Genomic DNA, 18,966 nt, shown 5'->3' on the forward strand with positions numbered 1-18,966 from the left:
TTTATACAACTTATATATTAAGTTACAGTAAAGTTTTAGATAAACACCAAAAAAAACTCACTTGACAAACGGGACTGCATTTGCTAAAATCTTTGGCAACAGTCGAAGCAAATGGGGCATTGTGCCCGAACCAATTAATGGTACCTTGATAGGGAAGCGGGTTCACCAGTACTTGCATTCTTGGATTGAGGTCTCACCACCGCTTGCCATTTTAGCTCAGAAGGCCAGCAATTATTCTCCTGGGCAAGAGAAGAAGAATCTGAGGGCTAGGATGATGATGAGGATGATGATGCCTTTCTGCTGATGTTATGGCAATGAAATGTTGTGTACAGATTCCTGTTTTGAGTATTGTTAGTGGAATGGTTAAATACACGCCCCAGATCTTAATTTGTAATCCTCGTTAGCTCGAATGCCCAGAATGGAAAGGCGTTTCTGCCCAGAATACATTTCCATCCAGAAGGGAAAAAATTATATGGTTTCAAAATTTGGTAATAAGTCCGAATGGAATGTTAATTCAGTTTCTAATGTTCGGTATGATCAATATTTAGGTGTCAGATGGAATATACTAAATAAAAAATTGACTTTATTAACTTTGATTAGTTTATAGGACATAAGATGCCTTATTACATTTTATTTTATTTGTTGTACGATAGTAATTGTCTATTTACGTGAAATTTTAATATTTTTACTTTAAAAATAAATGAGAATTGATATCAAAATTCTTCAATTGTTATACTTGATTCATTCTAAAATGCAGATTTTAAATTAAAAGTTTACATTTACTAGCAATATAGTAAGCATGTAAGTTTGGGTTTAGGTGTCAAGCTTGATTTGATATCGGTTAATTTTAGGGCCATCGACCTGTGTCAACTGTAACCATCCAAGGATTATACAAAATTCATAGCCTTTAGACCATGAGATACAGTGTGGCATTCCTAGTAATTGCTGATATATTTTTTAAGTGTAATATTTTAAAAAAGTTTTCTTGTCAACGAAAATTTATATGCTTGTTGATCTCCTTTTTTTATTATTATCCTATATGATTATTAAAGAACATTCCTTTAGTTATTTTTTTAAAATTTGAATTCTTGATTAAAAAAATACATAGAAAAAGTAGCAATTTTCTAAACTGCGATTGCCAAGCCTGATGCTCAAAGCAATGTGTAGCGCAACTGAACTCGAATCAAGAGGTAAATATATAATATTTGCTGAATCTATATGATACGAGCTAAACTTTAGAAGAATAATTTACGACCAAAGATGTTGGAACCATAAACGCCTACTTATTATTGCTATCAGCCCGTAAAAAGCTAATTAAGTTGTTCCACTTTTGTTACTAGTATCTGCATTGGCACTTCGTAGCCAAATAGAGAAGGAAGTGAGTGTGGGGTTGGCACCGAAAAGCTCACAAATTCCTTCCCCACCTATGATTGTGTCCCACGTCGGTTCTGGGAGGGATTTGGGTTGTGTAGTTAAGTCCCTGAGTTACCTTCAAGAGTTGCCGATTTTTGAAAGTTAATCTGGAATTATGATTAATTATTTCAACAAAAGTCATTACTGGAGTTGAAACCTATGATTGTGTGCGGCACCCTGGTTTTTTTTATTATACAAAAATTTTAATAATTTTATCTCCACTAACTTCCTAAAACCTCATAAATTTTTTAAAATACACACTCCAATTTACTAAAAAACACATACCCATTTCTCTCTTCCGTTACCACCCTCACGTTTTAACCCACTATCATCGCTGTTGCCCCCAACCTTCTTCCCCCCCCCCTTTCCCACTGTCCGATCCTTCCTCCTCGTACCTCCCTCCCTCCCTCTCATGCCAGGAGAGAGGGGAAAGATCACGTGACCTCTAGTTATAGTGGAGAGGGAGGAAAAGGGGGCAGGATGAGGGAGAAAAGGATGGCATGAGAAGGGAATAATAAGGAAGATGGAGAAGAGAAGAGAAGGGTGAGGTGATGGCAGGGGAAGTGGCAATAGTGGGAAGGGGGAGGAGAAACAACAGCGGTGATGTGGTGAGGAAGGAGAAGAGGGAAAAGAAAGAAAAAGAGATAAGTTTTTCAATTTCTGTTTGGATTCACTAATTTTTTAAATATTATTAAAATTTTTAAAAAATACTTTAAAAGGTACTTTAAAATTTTTTTAATATTTAAAAAATATCTCAAAATATATTGTAAATACTCTTCGACTCTTAAATATCTCAAAATATTTTAAAATATACTATAAAAACTCTATTACAATAAAATTTTTCAAAAATACTACCAAAAACAGCTAATTCAAACGCATCAAGTTTTCAATATTTACAAACCTTCAAATGCACAAATTTTACAATAAACTATATTAAAGTTTCATATAAACATCCAAAAATCATAACATCCAAACGAATTTATTAGTAACAACACTTATGGAATAAATATCACAAAAGTAGCATTGACGGACTCCTAAGGGCACCACCACACCAAATTATATCGTAAGAAGCCACTGCTTTGAGCTTCTTCTTACTTTCCCAAGTGGAAAATACACGTTAATGTCAGTACGTGGATGTACCTTGATTCATATGGTGTCAGCAGAAAGGTCCAAAACTAGAAGGGTCGACCATGATTTCATCTGGGTGGTATTTGATTATATCGAATTCTTTCACGTTTCACTCTAAAAAAAAATGAAATTCAAAAGGAGGAATAGAATTCATGGAGGACAGGAGATTGGGCAACCGACCAATTGATATTGTCCACAATTGTTCTTAATTCCAAAGGCTTTAATTCGGGTGGACATCTGGCGCAACAATAACCGGGCACTCTCCACAATTTTCTCTCGGAGACATATTTTATTTTCAATAATTGGCAAGTGATGAATAAATAGGGTCCATGGCGGCTGGGATGAAGTGGCAATATCTGAATGGCGGAGGCGATACAAAAATGTGGAATTAGCTTGGAATGGGCGGTGGTGGTGCTTCTAAGTTCTAAATGCATGGCCCATGATGATGATGGTCGGTTCGTAGTGATGTGTCGGCATTGTCATCTGATTTGACATGTGCTTTAAAGTTCACTTCAACCCCCTCGTCCAGAAATTTGTCCAAAAACCTCTCATTTTGTTGAAGTATTTTAAGTAACTTCCTCAATTCCAAATTATTTTCATCTTTTGGGATTTTAATTTTGAACAACATGTTAGTAGATTTGTTTTCAAAGTTACTCTAAAAAATTTAAAATTAAAATTTTATAACATTGAAAACAGATATCAAAATTAATTTTAACTTTTATAAGATGGTGAACATTTTGAAACATTCTAAAATAACAAGTATAACACTCCAATAAAATAGAGAGAATAAAATAGCTTTACTATAATAGTTTTCAGCTATATAGCGCGATCGACAAAATGATAATAGTATGTAATTCAGTCGAGTCAAACTTGAATAGTACACTATTCGAATTTGATTCAAAATAAAAAACTTGAACTTGAAATTAGGTTTGGGCTCGTTGCACTCTTGAAAGTCTAGCTCGAGTTTGAGTTCGATTTTATTTTGCATTACTTGAGTTTGAGTTCGAACTCGTTCTTATCAAGCCTAATCGAGTTTACTTCGAGTTCAGTCGAGCTTAATCGAGTTTAATCAAACTTAAAAAATATAAAATTATATTCTATATATTTTTAAATAAAGGAAAAAATAGACAGTTCATACTAATAAAAAAAAGTAAAACATAAACATGTATACATGTCAAGTTCAATTAAGTTTGATGAGATTTCGAGTTTTATATATTAAACTCAAGTTTAACTCGTCAAGTAGTTTTAACTGTTCGAATTTGAATTCGAATTCGGTCAATACGAGTTCAAATTCAAATTTTGACCGAGTAAACTCGCGAGTTATTCGATTAAACTCAACTTGTTTGCACCTCTCAAACCGCATAAGCAAATCTATCATAAAACCTTCTACATGATCAAAAACAACGTGAAGATGACCATTTGATCACCGTCTGACTTCAAATACCAGTACAAAATACTAGGACCAGTAGATTAAGTTTCAGTTATATTGCACCATATTTGCATTAATACAATAACAATGGATATTGAAATAATAACACTTAAAAACACAAAAGCAAACTCTCTATTACTCATTTTCAAATGTCCCGTGACTAATCTCTCATCTATCTAAATCTTAATTGCAAAACACACACACACACACACATATATGTCAAAGGTCAGTATTCTACACATATATGTACTTCTACATTAAAAGGACAAGAAACGGGACGAAGCCATTAAAAACTTAAAAGAGACTAATCACAAGTGCACCGATAAATAACAGGAAATACACAGAATAGTACTGAGGTTAGGTCCCGGTGGTCACGTAGTCTAAAAAAAACATTATTGAGTGTGATGGGGGCGGCAAAAGCTTTTCGTTTAATTATTGACCCGATCACTGATCTGAGTCCCCATAAATACCCCTGCCATCTCCCAGACTCTTGTCATCAGTCATCCCAAGTCGTGTCTTGCGATACTACAATATTCTAGCTTCTCCAACAATCCAATTCGTGCACATACTTGTTTGTAGCAGCTGGTATTAGCAAAAGAGATCATCTAGGTGGGTGCAGCAAAGATGGCGAAGGATATTGAGGTTGGGGGCAGTACTCATGAACATTACGGGGCCAAGGACTACCAAGACCCGCCTCCAGCACCCCTTGTTGACCCCGAAGAACTCACCCAATGGTCCTTCTACAGAGCCATCATCGCTGAATTCATCGCCACCCTCTTGTTCCTCTACATCACGGTTTTAACGGTGATTGGTTATAAAAGCCAATCTGACACCAAGGCCAACGGAGATATATGTGGGGGTGTTGGCATCCTGGGTATTGCCTGGGCCTTCGGGGGCATGATCTTCATCCTTGTTTACTGCACCGCTGGCATTTCTGGTGCGTAGCTGAACAAAGAATATAGACTACCTTCTTCTCTAATCTTATGGATATTCTACCATCCTCTTTATTTTCCTTTTTAAGTTGCAGAATTGCTATCACTAATTCCACACAAAAGTCAGTAGTGTAATCATTTTAAAGTAGCACTTGTACTGATATGATGGCCAAACTCGTGACTTTACTACAGGAGGGCACATTAATCCTGCAGTGACATTTGGGCTATTCTTGGGTAGGAAGGTGTCCCTGGTCAGAGCAGTCTTGTACATGGTGGCTCAGTGCCTGGGGGCCATCTGTGGCTGTGGGCTGGTTAAGGCTTTCCAAAGGGCTTACTACGTAAGGTACGGCGGTGGTGCCAATGGGCTATCCGACGGCTACAGCACTGGCACCGGATTGGCAGCTGAAATCATTGGTACATTTGTCCTGGTTTACACTGTTTTCTCCGCCACTGACCCCAAGAGAAATGCACGAGACTCTCACGTTCCTGTGAGTGGTACTCTCTATTAAATTTCAATCTTCACCCAGAAAAGAGAAGGGGGAAATTTTTTTATTTTTTTTTATTTTTTAAAAAAAGAAAGAAGTTTTGCTCATTTTTTGATGAAGTAAGAGTATCTAACTGATCGTAATGTGCTACGTATTTTGATGAAAAGGTACTGGCACCACTCCCAATTGGATTTGCAGTATTCATGGTTCACTTGGCTACCATCCCGGTAACTGGCACTGGTATTAACCCAGCAAGAAGCTTTGGAGCTGCCGTCATATACGGAAAGGCATGGGACGATCATGTACGTGCAACTTTCGCATTCTGCATCCTAATCTTTAATGGTTCATAGCTACGGACGGGAAAAGCAATATCACAGATTTATAGTTAGCTTTGACAAATTTTTTTTTTTGGGTTTTGTTTTTAATTGCAGTGGATCTTCTGGGTTGGACCATTCATTGGTGCTGCAATTGCTGCATTATACCACCAGTACCTTCTAAGAGCAGGAGCAGTGAAAGCTCTGGGCTCATTCAAGAGCAGCACTCCCTATTAATTAATTAAGCACCGCAACTCTTGTCTGTATGCTGCATCAGCATGCAACGGAACGGAAGACTGCCCACTCTGGGCCTGGGAGGCAAAATCAAGCAGTCCTTCCATTAATAAGTTGTGTATAATGAGTTGCCTGCTTTTCTATCTCGGCAGTGGGCACTAGTTTTATTTGTGCCTAAAGTCATCCTTGTACCGGGCCGGGCTTCTCTCTCTCTCTTTGTTTTTTTTAGCCTTTACCTTTCAGTGTAGTCATCAAAAATAATAATAAATCCGCTAGCGAAGTTATGTTTGTCTGAAATAATCTGTCATGTTCCCTTTTTTCTTTTTCTTTTTTTTACAATCCTCCCACCTTTTCCACTCTAAAGATCACACTCGAGATTCGAATTCTAAATTAATAATGGAAGGAATGAGCCACGGGACAACCTTTCCACCCCTTTAGGTACAAGTTCGAATTCTAAATTGGACGGGAGAAAGAACAAGCTCTCTCCTAACTACTGGATTAATTACTGGATCAACTCTAAAATTTATTATATTCCTTTTGTTGTTATTTAGGATTAATATCTTTTTTTTTGTTTTTGGTCCTTTTGACGTTCTCAAGGTTTTTCTTTTTCTAAATTTTTGTGTCAAATTTGTTAGCTTTTTCTCTTGGGACTTTTGAAGTTTCTGCTATAAGGCGCATCTCGATTAATCCCTTTTGGTATTCCCTCGTGGGATGAATTTAGTTGCTTCTTGCTTAACTGGCTTTGTTTGGATCTCCTGTTTTTAGAGTGTTTTTCAAATACGATAAAAGTTACAACAAAGTACTCTAAAAGATAATCTAAAAATTAGTTTAAATTTTTTTAAAATTTTACCAAATATCTCATAATAAAGTGCCAATAAAAAATATTTCAAAATATTTTCTAAAAATATTTCAAAATATACTCTAAAAACTCTGCTACAACAAAGTTTTTCAAAAACACCCCAAAAACAGCTAATCCAAACGGAAAGATTGTTGGCAAAAGAATAGAAAATTTCTTTATTCAGCCCCGCTCCACTCAAGGGAGATTTTAACGTCAGTAGCAGTTTTAGTTGAGCTGGGCTTTGAGGATGGAATATGTCTAAATCACACCATAAAAAGCCACCAACTAGAATCAGCCCAACAAATGTGCGCATGTATCACAATATGTTAAATGAAGCCCAACTTTTTGATTTCATGAGATGACTCTTATTAGGCTATCTTTGGGGGTCCACTCTGATACGGAATACAGAAAAGACAGCCCAAAGTCGAGAAAACGACAACACTGGCAGTAGCAGTAGTAAGTAGCGAGCCGAAACGGAACAGAACAGAGCGATTGTGACAATACAGTGCGGTGCCGGTAGAAAGTAAGAGACGTTCCACTACTATCTCCTCCCCGATTCTCAGATTCTACCGAATTTATCTTCAATTTTAGATCAAAATAATCCATCACCGATCACCACCAGGTACTACATCCCATTCGTCCCCGTTGTTATTTACATCGGCATACGCTTTAGCCCCTCTCCCCTTCCTACTGTTACTGATGGTTTCATGGTTTGTTTGCTTCATTTTAAACTCTTTTCGCATTATCGCGTCGTCTTTTGTCATAACTGCCTTCGTTGGCCCCATTGCTGCACCCACCGGGCCCCGGGGTCCTTGACGAATACAGATTAATTTTACTAGTTGTCCTCGTTTGATGTTGGACATATGGGCTTACGTAGACTTCCTTAAGCCCTTCTAATTTACCTTTTGATTCGTCGTGGTGGAAAAGTTTTTGGTGCCACAGAATAGGCATCATTGTCTTGAATTTATAATTTCTTTATTGAGTAATTACTGTTATGCGGTTCTTCGGTTTACTTAATGCCGCCCTTGGAGTTACTATGCTGTTGGTGGAGGATTGATTGCTACTAGTGTCTTTTTTTTAAAAAAAATTTTTTGGGGTTAGTTTAGTTGATACTAGTCTGAAACAATGCAAATTACGAGACTGCGGAAGGGGGCCTGGGGACAGGTGGGATTGGACCTTTGTTCTAAGATGAGGAACAAATACCTCTAGGCCCTAACCAAGATATGTTGATAAGTACAGCAGTTCTATTTTATTGTGAATTATTGGGGTGATATTAATCGCTTCAGGCGCTTGAGGAATTGGATTGTGGCTTTTCCAAAATGGGCTGATTAGCCGTTGAAATTTCAATGTGTTCGTGGATAGTCCCTTGTCCTTGATTCAATTCTGATTAAGGGAGGCTTTTTGGTGACGAGAACTCTTCAGGAGTGGAGGGTTTGAATTGTTCTCTGTGGTGCCCATTTCTTACGTTTTCCTCCTCATAAACATCACCAAGATATTTCTTTAGTTATTTAATTCAAAGCCACCATTTTATGATTGTACGGTTCCAGTATCTGCTTTGCTTCTACGTTTTCTCTTGAGCAACTTGCTATTGTCGACTTTCAAACTTCTTCCTCGTTGCCTTTGTTGTCATCTCTTATACTGCTTTTACAGCATGCACAATGGACGCAGCCAACAGGCGCCAAATTGTTGTTCGATTACTTCTGGCTGCAGAACATGAAGCTCAGCAAATTGTGAATGCTGCCAAAACTGGTAAACCCTCTTTCACTTTGTGCTTGTGTTTTTAAGTGTGATCTGAATTTGCAGCAGATGCATGATTTTGATGCCGTATGTCCTCCATAAAAATCTAGTGCTAGTCTTCCCAGACTGTCTGTGCTTATGACTTGAATGTGAATGATTCATAGGATCATTGAAGAGGGAGAGATTGACTGTTTTGTCCCTCTGATGAATAGATAACGGATAGCTTTTGATGTTTGGATTCTGCAAACTCCTTTTGATAATCATTAATTACACGAGTATGCATGTCTTCCCTGGCTTGAATGCATCTTCATTCTAAGCCATACTGATTGCGGTATCTTTTTTGAGCTGAAAATGTTGCTTAACTATGATAATGTAAGAAGGAAATATTAGTTGCAGAGTGTTGGAGTTTATAAAATGAATTTGATTACAGTAGCAAATACAATTGCCTCATGCCTAGTATGCAAATTATTGTTTCAAGACTGTACTGATAACCTCATGGAGGTCGTTGACGATCGAGGATTCTCTAAATGAAGGTTGAAATAAGCACCCCCAGCTTATGGCATTATTACTCTTAATATAGAGCTAGAAAATCTTAACTAACACAAAAATATGTAATATATTTAGCTTGTAAAATTGGTGCAGATCCTTGGTGAAAATTTCATGATGTCGAAATTAGGACCTAGTTCTCTTTTTTGGGTTCCGTGAAAACTCGTGTCCTTTATTCCAGAGAGAGTACGCAAACTTACACAAGCCAAGGAAGAGGCTGAAAAGGAGGTAGCTGGACATCATAGAGAAATGGAGCTCGAGTTCCGAAAGAACGAGGCAGAGGTAGCTACCGTACTAAATCTTAGTCTTGAGCACCATCTGCGAGAGCTTGAATTTGACATTTGTGCATTATAATTTTGAGAGCAGCTCTGTGTTGGCTGAGATATCTGAGATCTTAATTCCTTGTTTGTGTATGTCTAACTCAGGTTTAGCATACCATGCAGTTTTGGGAGTCATGTTGGAATGCAACAATTACCTAATTTCCAAAGTTTGACATACCAGGACAGAGCCAGAATTTGTTAAAACTTATTAACAGTTTAACCTTTATTTTCCAAGAGAAAGTCCGATTTGCTCTAACATATATACTTCAGATCTGAGGAGGTGCTTTTTGTAAAGACAAAGTAACCCAGAGAGTGTTTTGTGCACATTTGTTTTTAAATTATTAGTCTTAGACAATATTATTAGGTTTGGGGGCTATATCTCATACCGTAGTTTCAGTTTTGAGTATTTTTCCATGGTAATCAATGCCATTTTAGGAGAACCCATGTGATATTTTACTTTAGACAGCCTTGAGCTGCAAGAACTTTTGCCACTTATCACCTATCTCTTCTCTTGTTACTGACATAATTGTCCAATGTTTTGTTTCTATGCTTAGAATTCCGGAGAATTGAGAGCCATCATGAAGCGCCTCGAACAAGAAACAGAAGGAAAGATCAATCACCTGCAAATGGAGGCTGCGAGTGTGCGCAATGGAATTGTCTCCATGCTTTTTAAGCATGCCACAACTGTTATAACTTAAAAGACTTTAAGCTGCTCTATAGACTTATGTTGATATGTAGAACTACAAACCAAGAACTTTTTATATGTTATTACGAATTTTCCAACTTGTGATCTGTGTGCTCCTTTGACTTAATGACTGCTTTCTAACTCCTCCAAAAAAGAAAATGGAAGAGGAGATATGTTTTTGTACAAATGTTTATGCTCATTTTTCACCTTGCAAGGAGGTTGAATCATTTGTTTCGCACTAAATTAACTTATCTTGCCTGCTGATGAAATGCATTCAAAATTGCTGAATAGTATTCTGTTTGAAGAAATTATGCAGATAATAGCATGAATAGTTGAGTTATATATATTGGACTTCACCGGCACGTGAAGGAGCTCAATGCGAAGTTGTGATTCGTTCCTAACCATCCCATCCCATTCCCCCCTAACAAAACCCAAAAAAATAGAAAAACTGTTCGTTGATGTACTAGGGGTCCTGTTCTGTCTAATTTTTAAACCAAGCAGATAACTGAAGTGACCTTCATCGATTTGCAGTACAATGGCAATGGCAATGGCAATGGCCCTCAACAACATTTGACTTATTATTATTGTTATTCACTCTTTCTGGTACAATATTGCAGGGAGTGCCACACGGCTTTTATTTTGGGACTTTCATTTTTGCACTTGAGATGAGATAACCTGTGATTTCTTGAAGGAGGACATTTGACACATTGTAGGCTGTCTAAGTGGTGGCTGTCTTACTGATGCTTCCCAACCAGTCTGCAATAATTGTACCACAAAATTGAGCAGAGGACATTGTCTTCAGTATCACCAATCTTCACTTCACCAGATCCGCACTTCCGCTGTATTGCTTTGCTGTTGTTGTGTTTAGACACTAAACCCCGCAGTATAAGGAAGCTGCTCTCTCTGCAGGCATGTAACCGTAGCATCCGTAACCCCAGGAAGAATGTAAATGCGGGGTACGGAAGAGATCTGATTTTACTCCGATTAGATCTCTCAGCCTGAATTCTTAATGGCTTTAAAATCGGGTTAACCGATCAAGTTGATTCCACTCCAAAGCCAATAAAATATTCTGCCAATGGATCTCACTATCTCGGTTACTTGGATGGTTGCTCCTTGACAGATGTAAAAAAAAAAAAAAAAGGGTTCTTTTCCATCTTCCAACGATGACAGCCTTTAAAACAGCATCTTCACTGATTACTTGTTCCTGTTTGTCTTCTCCTGCCTACTCTGCTCTTAAAAGGACAGGAGACTGCTTTGAGAATGGTTCAGTTTGCAAAGGAAATACTACCATCGGATGATCATCTAACAAAAGTTGGGGTTTTTCTTTTTGTATAAACAAGAGGCACGACTGTAACCAGTTGCGAATGCATGTCCGCGGCGATGGAGGGTTGTAGTATCAAATGTCCAAAAATCCACACAGCAAATCTCATGTTCCTTCTCTTTATGGACAGGTCACATGCAAAGAAGATGACGAGAAGCATTTGATTATGATACTACTCCATATATCCCGTACCACACTATTGTTTTTTTTTTGCCGGCCAGCTACAAACAAATTGAAATATAAAGTGCATTCATGGGGTACGAGAAATTTGGCAGATATAAATGTGATTTTGAACGACCGAGCAGAAAAATACTGAGTGCATGGTATGAATTAATGGATAGATGCTGGAGTAGAAGACCGTGCAGAGCATATTTGTCAAAGGGCAGATATTAAAGGGACGTTTCGGGGAACAACATCATGATGAGGCCGACGGGGAAAGAGAGAATTTTTTTTAGCACAGGGCTCAAATTAAAGATTCCAATATCCATATACATTGAACGAACCTTGATTCGGTGGCTCCCAAGATTTGAAGTCCCCACACCCATATTTGGACCGCTAATATTTAGCGCACACACATGCTATGCAGCAGCGGAACAAAAAGGTAAAAGAGACCCCTGCATCCCAGCCCCTGATGTGTCTCTAATCTTAGGCCCTACTTGACAAATAAATAAGTTTTTTGGATATTTATCTAAAATTTTACTATAATTTACTGTAAAAATTATTTAAAAAATTATTAAAATGTGTAAATTTTTAAATATTTAAAAATGTATAATTGAAAATTTTTAAAATTTATTATAATTAAAATTATTAAAAAATTTGTAGAAGATAAACTTGATACTCAGACGGAAAAGATCGTACTAGTAGAGCAGGGGGTAAACAACTAGTAGTCGTTAATAACGGTGGGCTTGACTGACAATTAACTTGATTCTGTCTAAGTCACTAGAGCTCGAGATTGGATATCAGTTAAAAGGTTGTGAACGTGATGGCATGGGTTGACCACGATCATCGGCCTATCCCATCCTGCGCTATTGCTAGATACATTTGATTCAATTGACGTTGAAAAGGTGATACCATTAACCAGGCCAGGCGAGGTTTGACGTGACACCAAGAAAAAATGGACCATCACGTGATGCCAATTCCGGAATTTCCTGGCTCCCCATTCCGACATGCAGCCTACACTACTGGTGCTAGCTATTACTATTAAAGTAGGGTTGATCGCAGTCGTGGGTTTCTATTTCTTTAAACAGCGGAATCGAAACGAGCTCTTATAAGAACAGTTATAGTTACAATTGTGGAATCGGAATATATATCTATCGGTTTGTTTGGATTGCGATTTATTTGGTAAAATATATTTGCTTACATCATCATTATAATTTTTAACATAATTTTTTATTTTCTCAATTATCTTTTTATCTCACATACATCACATTACAAAAAGTGCTACAGTAAAAATATCTCTAATAATTTACAATTCAAACAAACCCATAGTTTCTTAGTATCTACCTGTAGAGGCTAGTAGATAGATATGAAGACCTATGAGATTATCTTTTCACTTTTTTCTAATAAGAGTGATAAGAGTATTACTATATTGGATAACATTTTTTTCCATTATCAAGTTATTAGAGATAATCAGATTCGAGTGTGTTTGGATAGGAAATTATTTGAAATAATTATCGTTATATTTTTTGTGATGTGATATATATGAGATAAATAAATAATTAAAAAAATAAAAAAAATGCATTAAAAATTATGTTTATGATATAAACAAATAATTTGAAATCAAATAATGGCTATCCAAACACTTATCCGGAAAACTCATCCCATTTAATTTGGGGATAATGCTCATCACTGAGTTTGATTGTGACCCAGCTGACTAGTTCTACCATGCCACATGTGAACCAGTCATTTGTTATCCCTCTAGGGTACAACAAAACCACCTTCAAATTTACCAAATTTGAGAACATGTGCATTGCCACAAGGAGCCCTCAATTTTGTCCGACGTAATCTTTTTTCAATTTTGTGGGTTGTCTTTTATGCGTCCTCATGCCCATCGTTATGTCCATTTTGTGCATATACTAGAATTCTAGAAAGCTGTGGGATTAGAATCATTTGGATTAGATAAATGTTTGCCAGATCCCAAATAGTATGTGATTTTGCGTAGATGCTAGTCGGTACGTACGCTGACTGGGCCCTTCCCAGTCCAACCGGCCAGGATCCAACCTCATAACATTTCTGCTCTAAATTGCATATATTCTTCTTTTATCGTCATTAGGTATGAATATGCTTTAAAAAAATCGGGATTCAGTATACATATATATATATATATATATATTTCTAGGCGGTTCACTAAATATATAAAACCGGTTCGCTGAGTAGTGTCCGAAGGCACTTGTTAAGAGTCTCGTGTGTTAATTTTTGATAAAAATAAAATAAAATTGAAAGAATATCTAAATATAAGAATACACTAAATATGATACGAGTCTGTATTCATATGGTCAATTTTCCGTACTAACAATAACATGAAGACACCCATTAGAAAAAAAAATCCATGATTGTTTTAAGTCTTGTTTGGATTGCCTTTTTTTTAAAAAAAAAGTTTAATTTTTTATGAATATTTTTTATATAGTTTTTAATAATCTTTTTATCTCAATTACCATATAACATAATAAAAAAAAATACTACAGTAATTTTTTTTTTTCAAGAAAAGAAAAATTGCAAGTTGACAGCAGTCAAATCGCAGGACATAAATTTCCTTATTTGTCTCTGCTTAACTTTCCGGAAATACAAGGAGGAGCAGTACTTTAATAACCAACTCAACAGTCAAATAGCTAGTTGACAACTTAACAGCCACCAACAGGCAACAGGGCCAAAGCCAAGAAACTGTAAAAATGGCGACCCCCACGTTCTTTCCTCATCAGCTCCCCATCAACTATACTACTACTTCCACCAACACTACTGACTCGGTGAAACCCCAGCTCCAGCACACACCCCAACACCAACTACCCTTCCTCTCCTTCCGCTTCTCTCTCTCCATGACTTTTGTACTCCTCTCTACTGTTTCAAAATCCTGCACATGCGCATCAAATCATGAAAAAGCTTCCCAAATTTCTCATACGCTCCCCTCAAACCGTCGCATTCTTTTCCCTCCCATTCGTTTTACTTCTCCTTTTCGTGGATTTGGTGTCTGGGTTCGGCTCAATGGGCCCAATTTCAGCTTCCTTCGGTGACAGCGGCGTCTTCTGTGCCATTGACGCCAGTGGCAAGCAAGAAGTCATTTGCTGGGGCAACAAATCCTACTCTTCCTCGTCTGCAAATCCACCGCCCATTTATCCTGATGAAGTCCCAGCAATGGCTGCTCTCACCGGTGGCCGTGGATTTCTTTGCGGCATTTTAGCAAATAGCTCCCAGGCATACTGTTGGGACTCCACTGGCCTAATTTCTGATCTTGTTCCTGCGAGTTTCAAGCCCAATGCTTATTTTCACATTGCGGCTGGTCAGAACCATGTTTGCGCTATACGAGGGACTTACTACTCCGATGGCGACTGGGGTACTGTTGATTGCTGGGACATTGTTCCACAATCGAAAAATGGCTTGACCTCAAGGCCAAGTACCCTCTTTTATGACCAGCATGTGAGTACACTTGCTTTCAAGAAAATTGTTTCTGGCGATGGGTTTAGTTGTGGAGTTGTTAGAGATGGTGGCCTTGTTTGCTGGGGTCCATATTCTAAGACTGTGGAAGTTTCCAGCGAACCGGGAGATCTATTTAGCATGACTTCAGGGATAGATTCCATTTGCGGCATCTCTCGAGTTTCTGGTGGAATCAAGTGTTGGGGTAATAATGATTCTTTTGGCATTCTACCAGATGGGATTCGCTTCGTTTCGGTGGCAGCTGGAGCAAAACATTTTTGTGGGATTCGAGAAGATGATCACGGAGTTGAATGCTGGGGGAAATTTAATACGTCTTTGGTTCCTAAGAGTTCTGGTTTTCTTGCCCTTGCTTCCACAGATTTTGTTACCTGTGGCATCAGGGAGGCTGATCTAGTACTTGATTGTTGGTTCGCAAATGGTCCTCCGCCTTTAGATTATGATCCTCCGTTGCAGTTATGCAGTCCCGGATTATGCAGCCCTGCTACTTGTGGTGAAGGAAAATTTGCCTTCAACGCCAGCATTCTCAATGAGCCAGATCTGACCAACTTGTGTGTTCGGAAAGATCTTAAGATTTGTTCTCCTTGTGCGCTGAATTGTTCCGCAGGATTTTTTACTTCGAGTGCTTGTACTGAGAATGCTGACAGGGTTTGCACGGCTTGCTCCCTCTGCCAGAACAGCTCTTGCTGGGATATTTGTGGGCTCCAATCTTCGCCGGAGATGAAGCAGAAGCACCAGCATCAATTGCGTGAATTGCTGCTTATAATTGGGTCTTCTGCTTCAGGGTTCATGTTGATTTTACTTGGCTGGTACCTCTTACCCCGCGTCGCATCTGCAAAAAGAGGAGGAGGAGGAGGAAAAAGGATACATTTTGCTTCCTGCATTGGCAAACCTGAGCAGGAGATTGAAATCAACGGTGATCCAAATCCTCCTTCGTGTGTGGTCCAGTGTCCTGGGATTGCCCAAGTGTTCCGGCTTTCAGAACTGAAGGATGCCACCAATGGTTTCAAGGAGTTCAATGAGCTTGGTAGGGGAAACAATGGTTTTGTTTACAAAGCTGTTCTCCCTGATGGGAGGCAAGTAGCAGTAAAGAGGGCAAATGCTGCCACGATAATCCACACGAATAGCCGGGACTTTGAATTAGAGTTGGAGGTCCTTTGTAGGGTTCGCCACGTTAATATTGTGAACCTGTTGGGTTGCTGTACAGAGATGGGAGAAAGGATTCTGGTTTATGAGTTTATGCCTCATGGGACCCTTCATGACCACCTTCACGGGGGCCTTTCTCCTTTAAATTGGGCCATGAGATTGAAAATTGCAATGCAGGCTGCAAAGGGACTTGAATACCTGCACAATGAAGTTGTTCCGCCTATCGCACATCGTGATCTAAAGAGCTCAAAAATCCTTCTTGATGCTGATTGGGGAGCAAGAATCACTGATTTTGCACTTCTTACTCCAAATGATGGTGATATCAGTCAAGACATGAAAGTTGATGTTCTCAATTTTGGGATTGTGCTGTTAGAGATTCTCAGTGGGAGAAAAGCTTATGACGCCGATTGCCAGCCGCCGAGTCTAGTTGATTCCGCTTTGCCTCTAATTAGACAGGGCAAAGCTGCTGCCATCATTGACCGGTGCATAGGTTTACCAAGAAACGTTGAACCCCTACTTAAACTTGCAGATATAGCAGAGCTTGCTTTGAGGGAAGATCCGTGCAAACGGCCCAGCATGTCGGATTTGGTACTTTTGTTGGAGCATCTAGTGAAGGAGGGATTGTTATTGTAGTTTAAAGTTGGAGCTTTGATTTTATTCCATTCTTTAATCTAATTATCCAACAAACAAAGACATAAAATAGCAGATTCTGGTAAATACTGCTCTTGGGCAACTGTACATTTTCAATGAGCTTCTTGTAAATTATGTTGCTTAAATAACTTCTCTCTATCTTGTTCAAGGAGGCAGGGAATCGAAATTTCATTTGTTTTTTTTTTTTTTTGGGGGTCTCTTTACTTAACCGTACCACCCTATTTCTTGTTTACATTTTGGAGTTAACGTTGAGTTGCTATATTCTCAACAGTGTGCACTTTGGAGATAACCTTGTGTACACAAACTTTGCTCAGAACTGTGAGAAACATTTCGAACTTGTCTGGGTTTTTTGTTGCATTCTATTCATTTGATGATAGCAACAACATAGCTATACTTTCATCCTGTGATTGTCCCAATTGGCTCATCTATAAAATCATTTTATTGTTCAAATTTTAGTGCTCCTGAGACCACTTTCTCACATTTCATCTCAAGTATTGGAAGAAGAATCTGAGGTTGTAAGGGACTATATCCAAAGTCACTTCTATGTATAAGAAGACAGCACGCTTTCCAAGTAAGAAGGAAGCAAATGTTTGAGTGTTAAAATCAAATAACTATAGAGTGAGCGGGAAGAAAGTAGAGGGGTTCGATGCTATGGATAATTTGAGAAACCTCAGTGCCCCTCTAATTATAGCAATTACACCTATTTTCATGTTTCTGGTAACAGAAAAAGCCCAATTTGCATATGTAAGCAAAAATATTTAACGACTATCCTAACATGCCCACTCTTAAAACCTTCTCTTTTTTTTAATAAAAAAGCCGCTTCCCATCTCCAATCATCAGTTCATCACCGCCGCCACATTCAATCATTCAGTGTCCTCCGCTACAGCCACTAGCTTTGCCGTTCTCTTCCCTATAATCTTCAATCATCAAAACAACACAAATGGAAAATCCTTTGACTGCATGTCCTTGTACCCATATCAAGAACCAAGTATTCTACCAAGAGATCCACCATCCATTCAATCCTACAAAAGCTCAGCCTTCATAAACACGAGACGAAGACCCTTACCAACAAATTACTCAAAAAATTTAAGTTAAATTATAAGAACTGCAACGAGAGACCCAACTAAACAGAAACGTCATTGTGGAAGGAAAATTGAATAAGAATTCTCCATTCGGTGCTTGTTCCAAGCAAATTACAGTTATCATACGGCAACCATGGCCACCGCTTGTGCATGAAATAATTCTCCTCTAATTTCTTAGCTATAGCATAAAAGCACAAGTAAAATGCAAAAGGGAACATAAAAAAAAAAAAGAAACCAGTACCCAGAAGTTAGTTATCACTGATTGTGGGTGAATGAACCAGAGAGAAAGAAGAAATGGACGTCGAAAGAATCTGGGGCTAAGTAATGGTGAGAGAAAGATTACTGCTGGGGCAGGACAAAGGCAGTGTTCGTCTCGACTCCCCTGGGTTGGGGACCTTGGGTCCGGCAACCTAAACGAATCCCTTTGATTGAAAATCGAAACTGCTGCAGCCTTAGCTTGGCTGAAAGTTGGAATAAGATTTCGTTGGGCTATATCTTTGGCAGGGGAAAGTCGTTCCATTTACGCTCAATAGAGAGAGCACCAAGTTTGATTTTGGAAATTTGTGAACCACGACTTGAAGTGAAGGTCTGCAACCCTGAGCTCCTTGGGAAAACTTGTTCCTTTTCCTTTTTCCTCCTACAGGTTCTTTTTCCATGTAAATTTGGAACTAAATGAAGGAAATTTTAGGTAATTCAACGAGTTCAGGGCGGTCTGTGCAATGTCTCAAATTAAAGGGGAACAATCTGCAATTGCAAAAAATCACCCTTTCTGTTAAGAAGTACTTACCAGCCGTTTGGTAAGCGGAATCACTACGATAGAATGGGTTTCAAGCTCTCAAAAGCCATACATGATCTTTGGTTGGCATCTATCACTATGAATCTATCCAAACACATATATGTCATGTACTAGTATGCAGTATCTAGGTCGCCTGGTGGTGCAAAAGCTCACTAGTGACAGCACTTGTACTATTTTCATGAAGTTAAAAATTTGTTAAGGGATTCCATGATAATCTGGCTACAAACTTCGTGAAGTATTCCTCCTTCTCCATATCCATTTACC

At 38.4% G+C, this 18,966-nt stretch overlaps 3 protein-coding genes across 6 annotated transcripts; all 3 read left to right on the top strand.

The window, feature by feature from the left end:
• Positions 1 to 4,447: 4,447 nt before the first annotated feature.
• Positions 4,448 to 6,235, top strand: LOC113772887 (aquaporin PIP2-2-like). Its single transcript, XM_027317384.1, has 4 exons — positions 4,448 to 4,907; positions 5,095 to 5,390; positions 5,555 to 5,689; positions 5,819 to 6,235. Exons 1-4 carry the CDS (start codon positions 4,595 to 4,597, stop codon positions 5,936 to 5,938), a joined length of 864 nt encoding a protein of 287 aa, XP_027173185.1. The 5' UTR covers positions 4,448 to 4,594; the 3' UTR covers positions 5,939 to 6,235.
• A 1,042-nt stretch (positions 6,236 to 7,277) lies between these two features.
• On the top strand, positions 7,278 to 11,329 carry LOC113772995 (V-type proton ATPase subunit G1-like). 4 transcript variants are annotated; one of them, XM_027317509.1, is made up of 4 exons: positions 7,278 to 7,395; positions 8,424 to 8,522; positions 9,238 to 9,338; positions 9,931 to 10,261. In XM_027317509.1, exons 2-4 carry the CDS (start codon positions 8,432 to 8,434, stop codon positions 10,072 to 10,074), a joined length of 336 nt encoding a protein of 111 aa, XP_027173310.1. In that variant the 5' UTR covers positions 7,278 to 7,395; positions 8,424 to 8,431; the 3' UTR covers positions 10,075 to 10,261. The 4 variants fall into 4 exon arrangements, with proteins under 4 accessions (XP_027173310.1, XP_027173312.1, XP_027173313.1 ...); XM_027317511.1 differs by lacking the exon at positions 7,278 to 7,395 and adding an exon at positions 10,679 to 11,329 and having other exon boundaries at positions 7,704 to 8,522; positions 9,931 to 10,017; XM_027317512.1 differs by lacking the exon at positions 7,278 to 7,395 and adding an exon at positions 10,367 to 10,421 and having other exon boundaries at positions 7,886 to 8,522; positions 9,931 to 10,017.
• A 2,978-nt stretch (positions 11,330 to 14,307) lies between these two features.
• Positions 14,308 to 16,944, top strand: LOC113772994 (serine/threonine-protein kinase-like protein CCR1). The gene has a single exon (XM_027317508.1). It carries the CDS (start codon positions 14,470 to 14,472, stop codon positions 16,804 to 16,806), a length of 2,337 nt encoding a protein of 778 aa, XP_027173309.1. The 5' UTR covers positions 14,308 to 14,469; the 3' UTR covers positions 16,807 to 16,944.
• Positions 16,945 to 18,966: the final 2,022 nt, after the last annotated feature.

This window comes from Coffea eugenioides, chromosome 6 (assembly GCF_003713205.1).
Source record: "Coffea eugenioides isolate CCC68of chromosome 6, Ceug_1.0, whole genome shotgun sequence".
Lineage (NCBI taxonomy): Eukaryota > Viridiplantae > Streptophyta > Magnoliopsida > Gentianales > Rubiaceae > Coffea > Coffea eugenioides.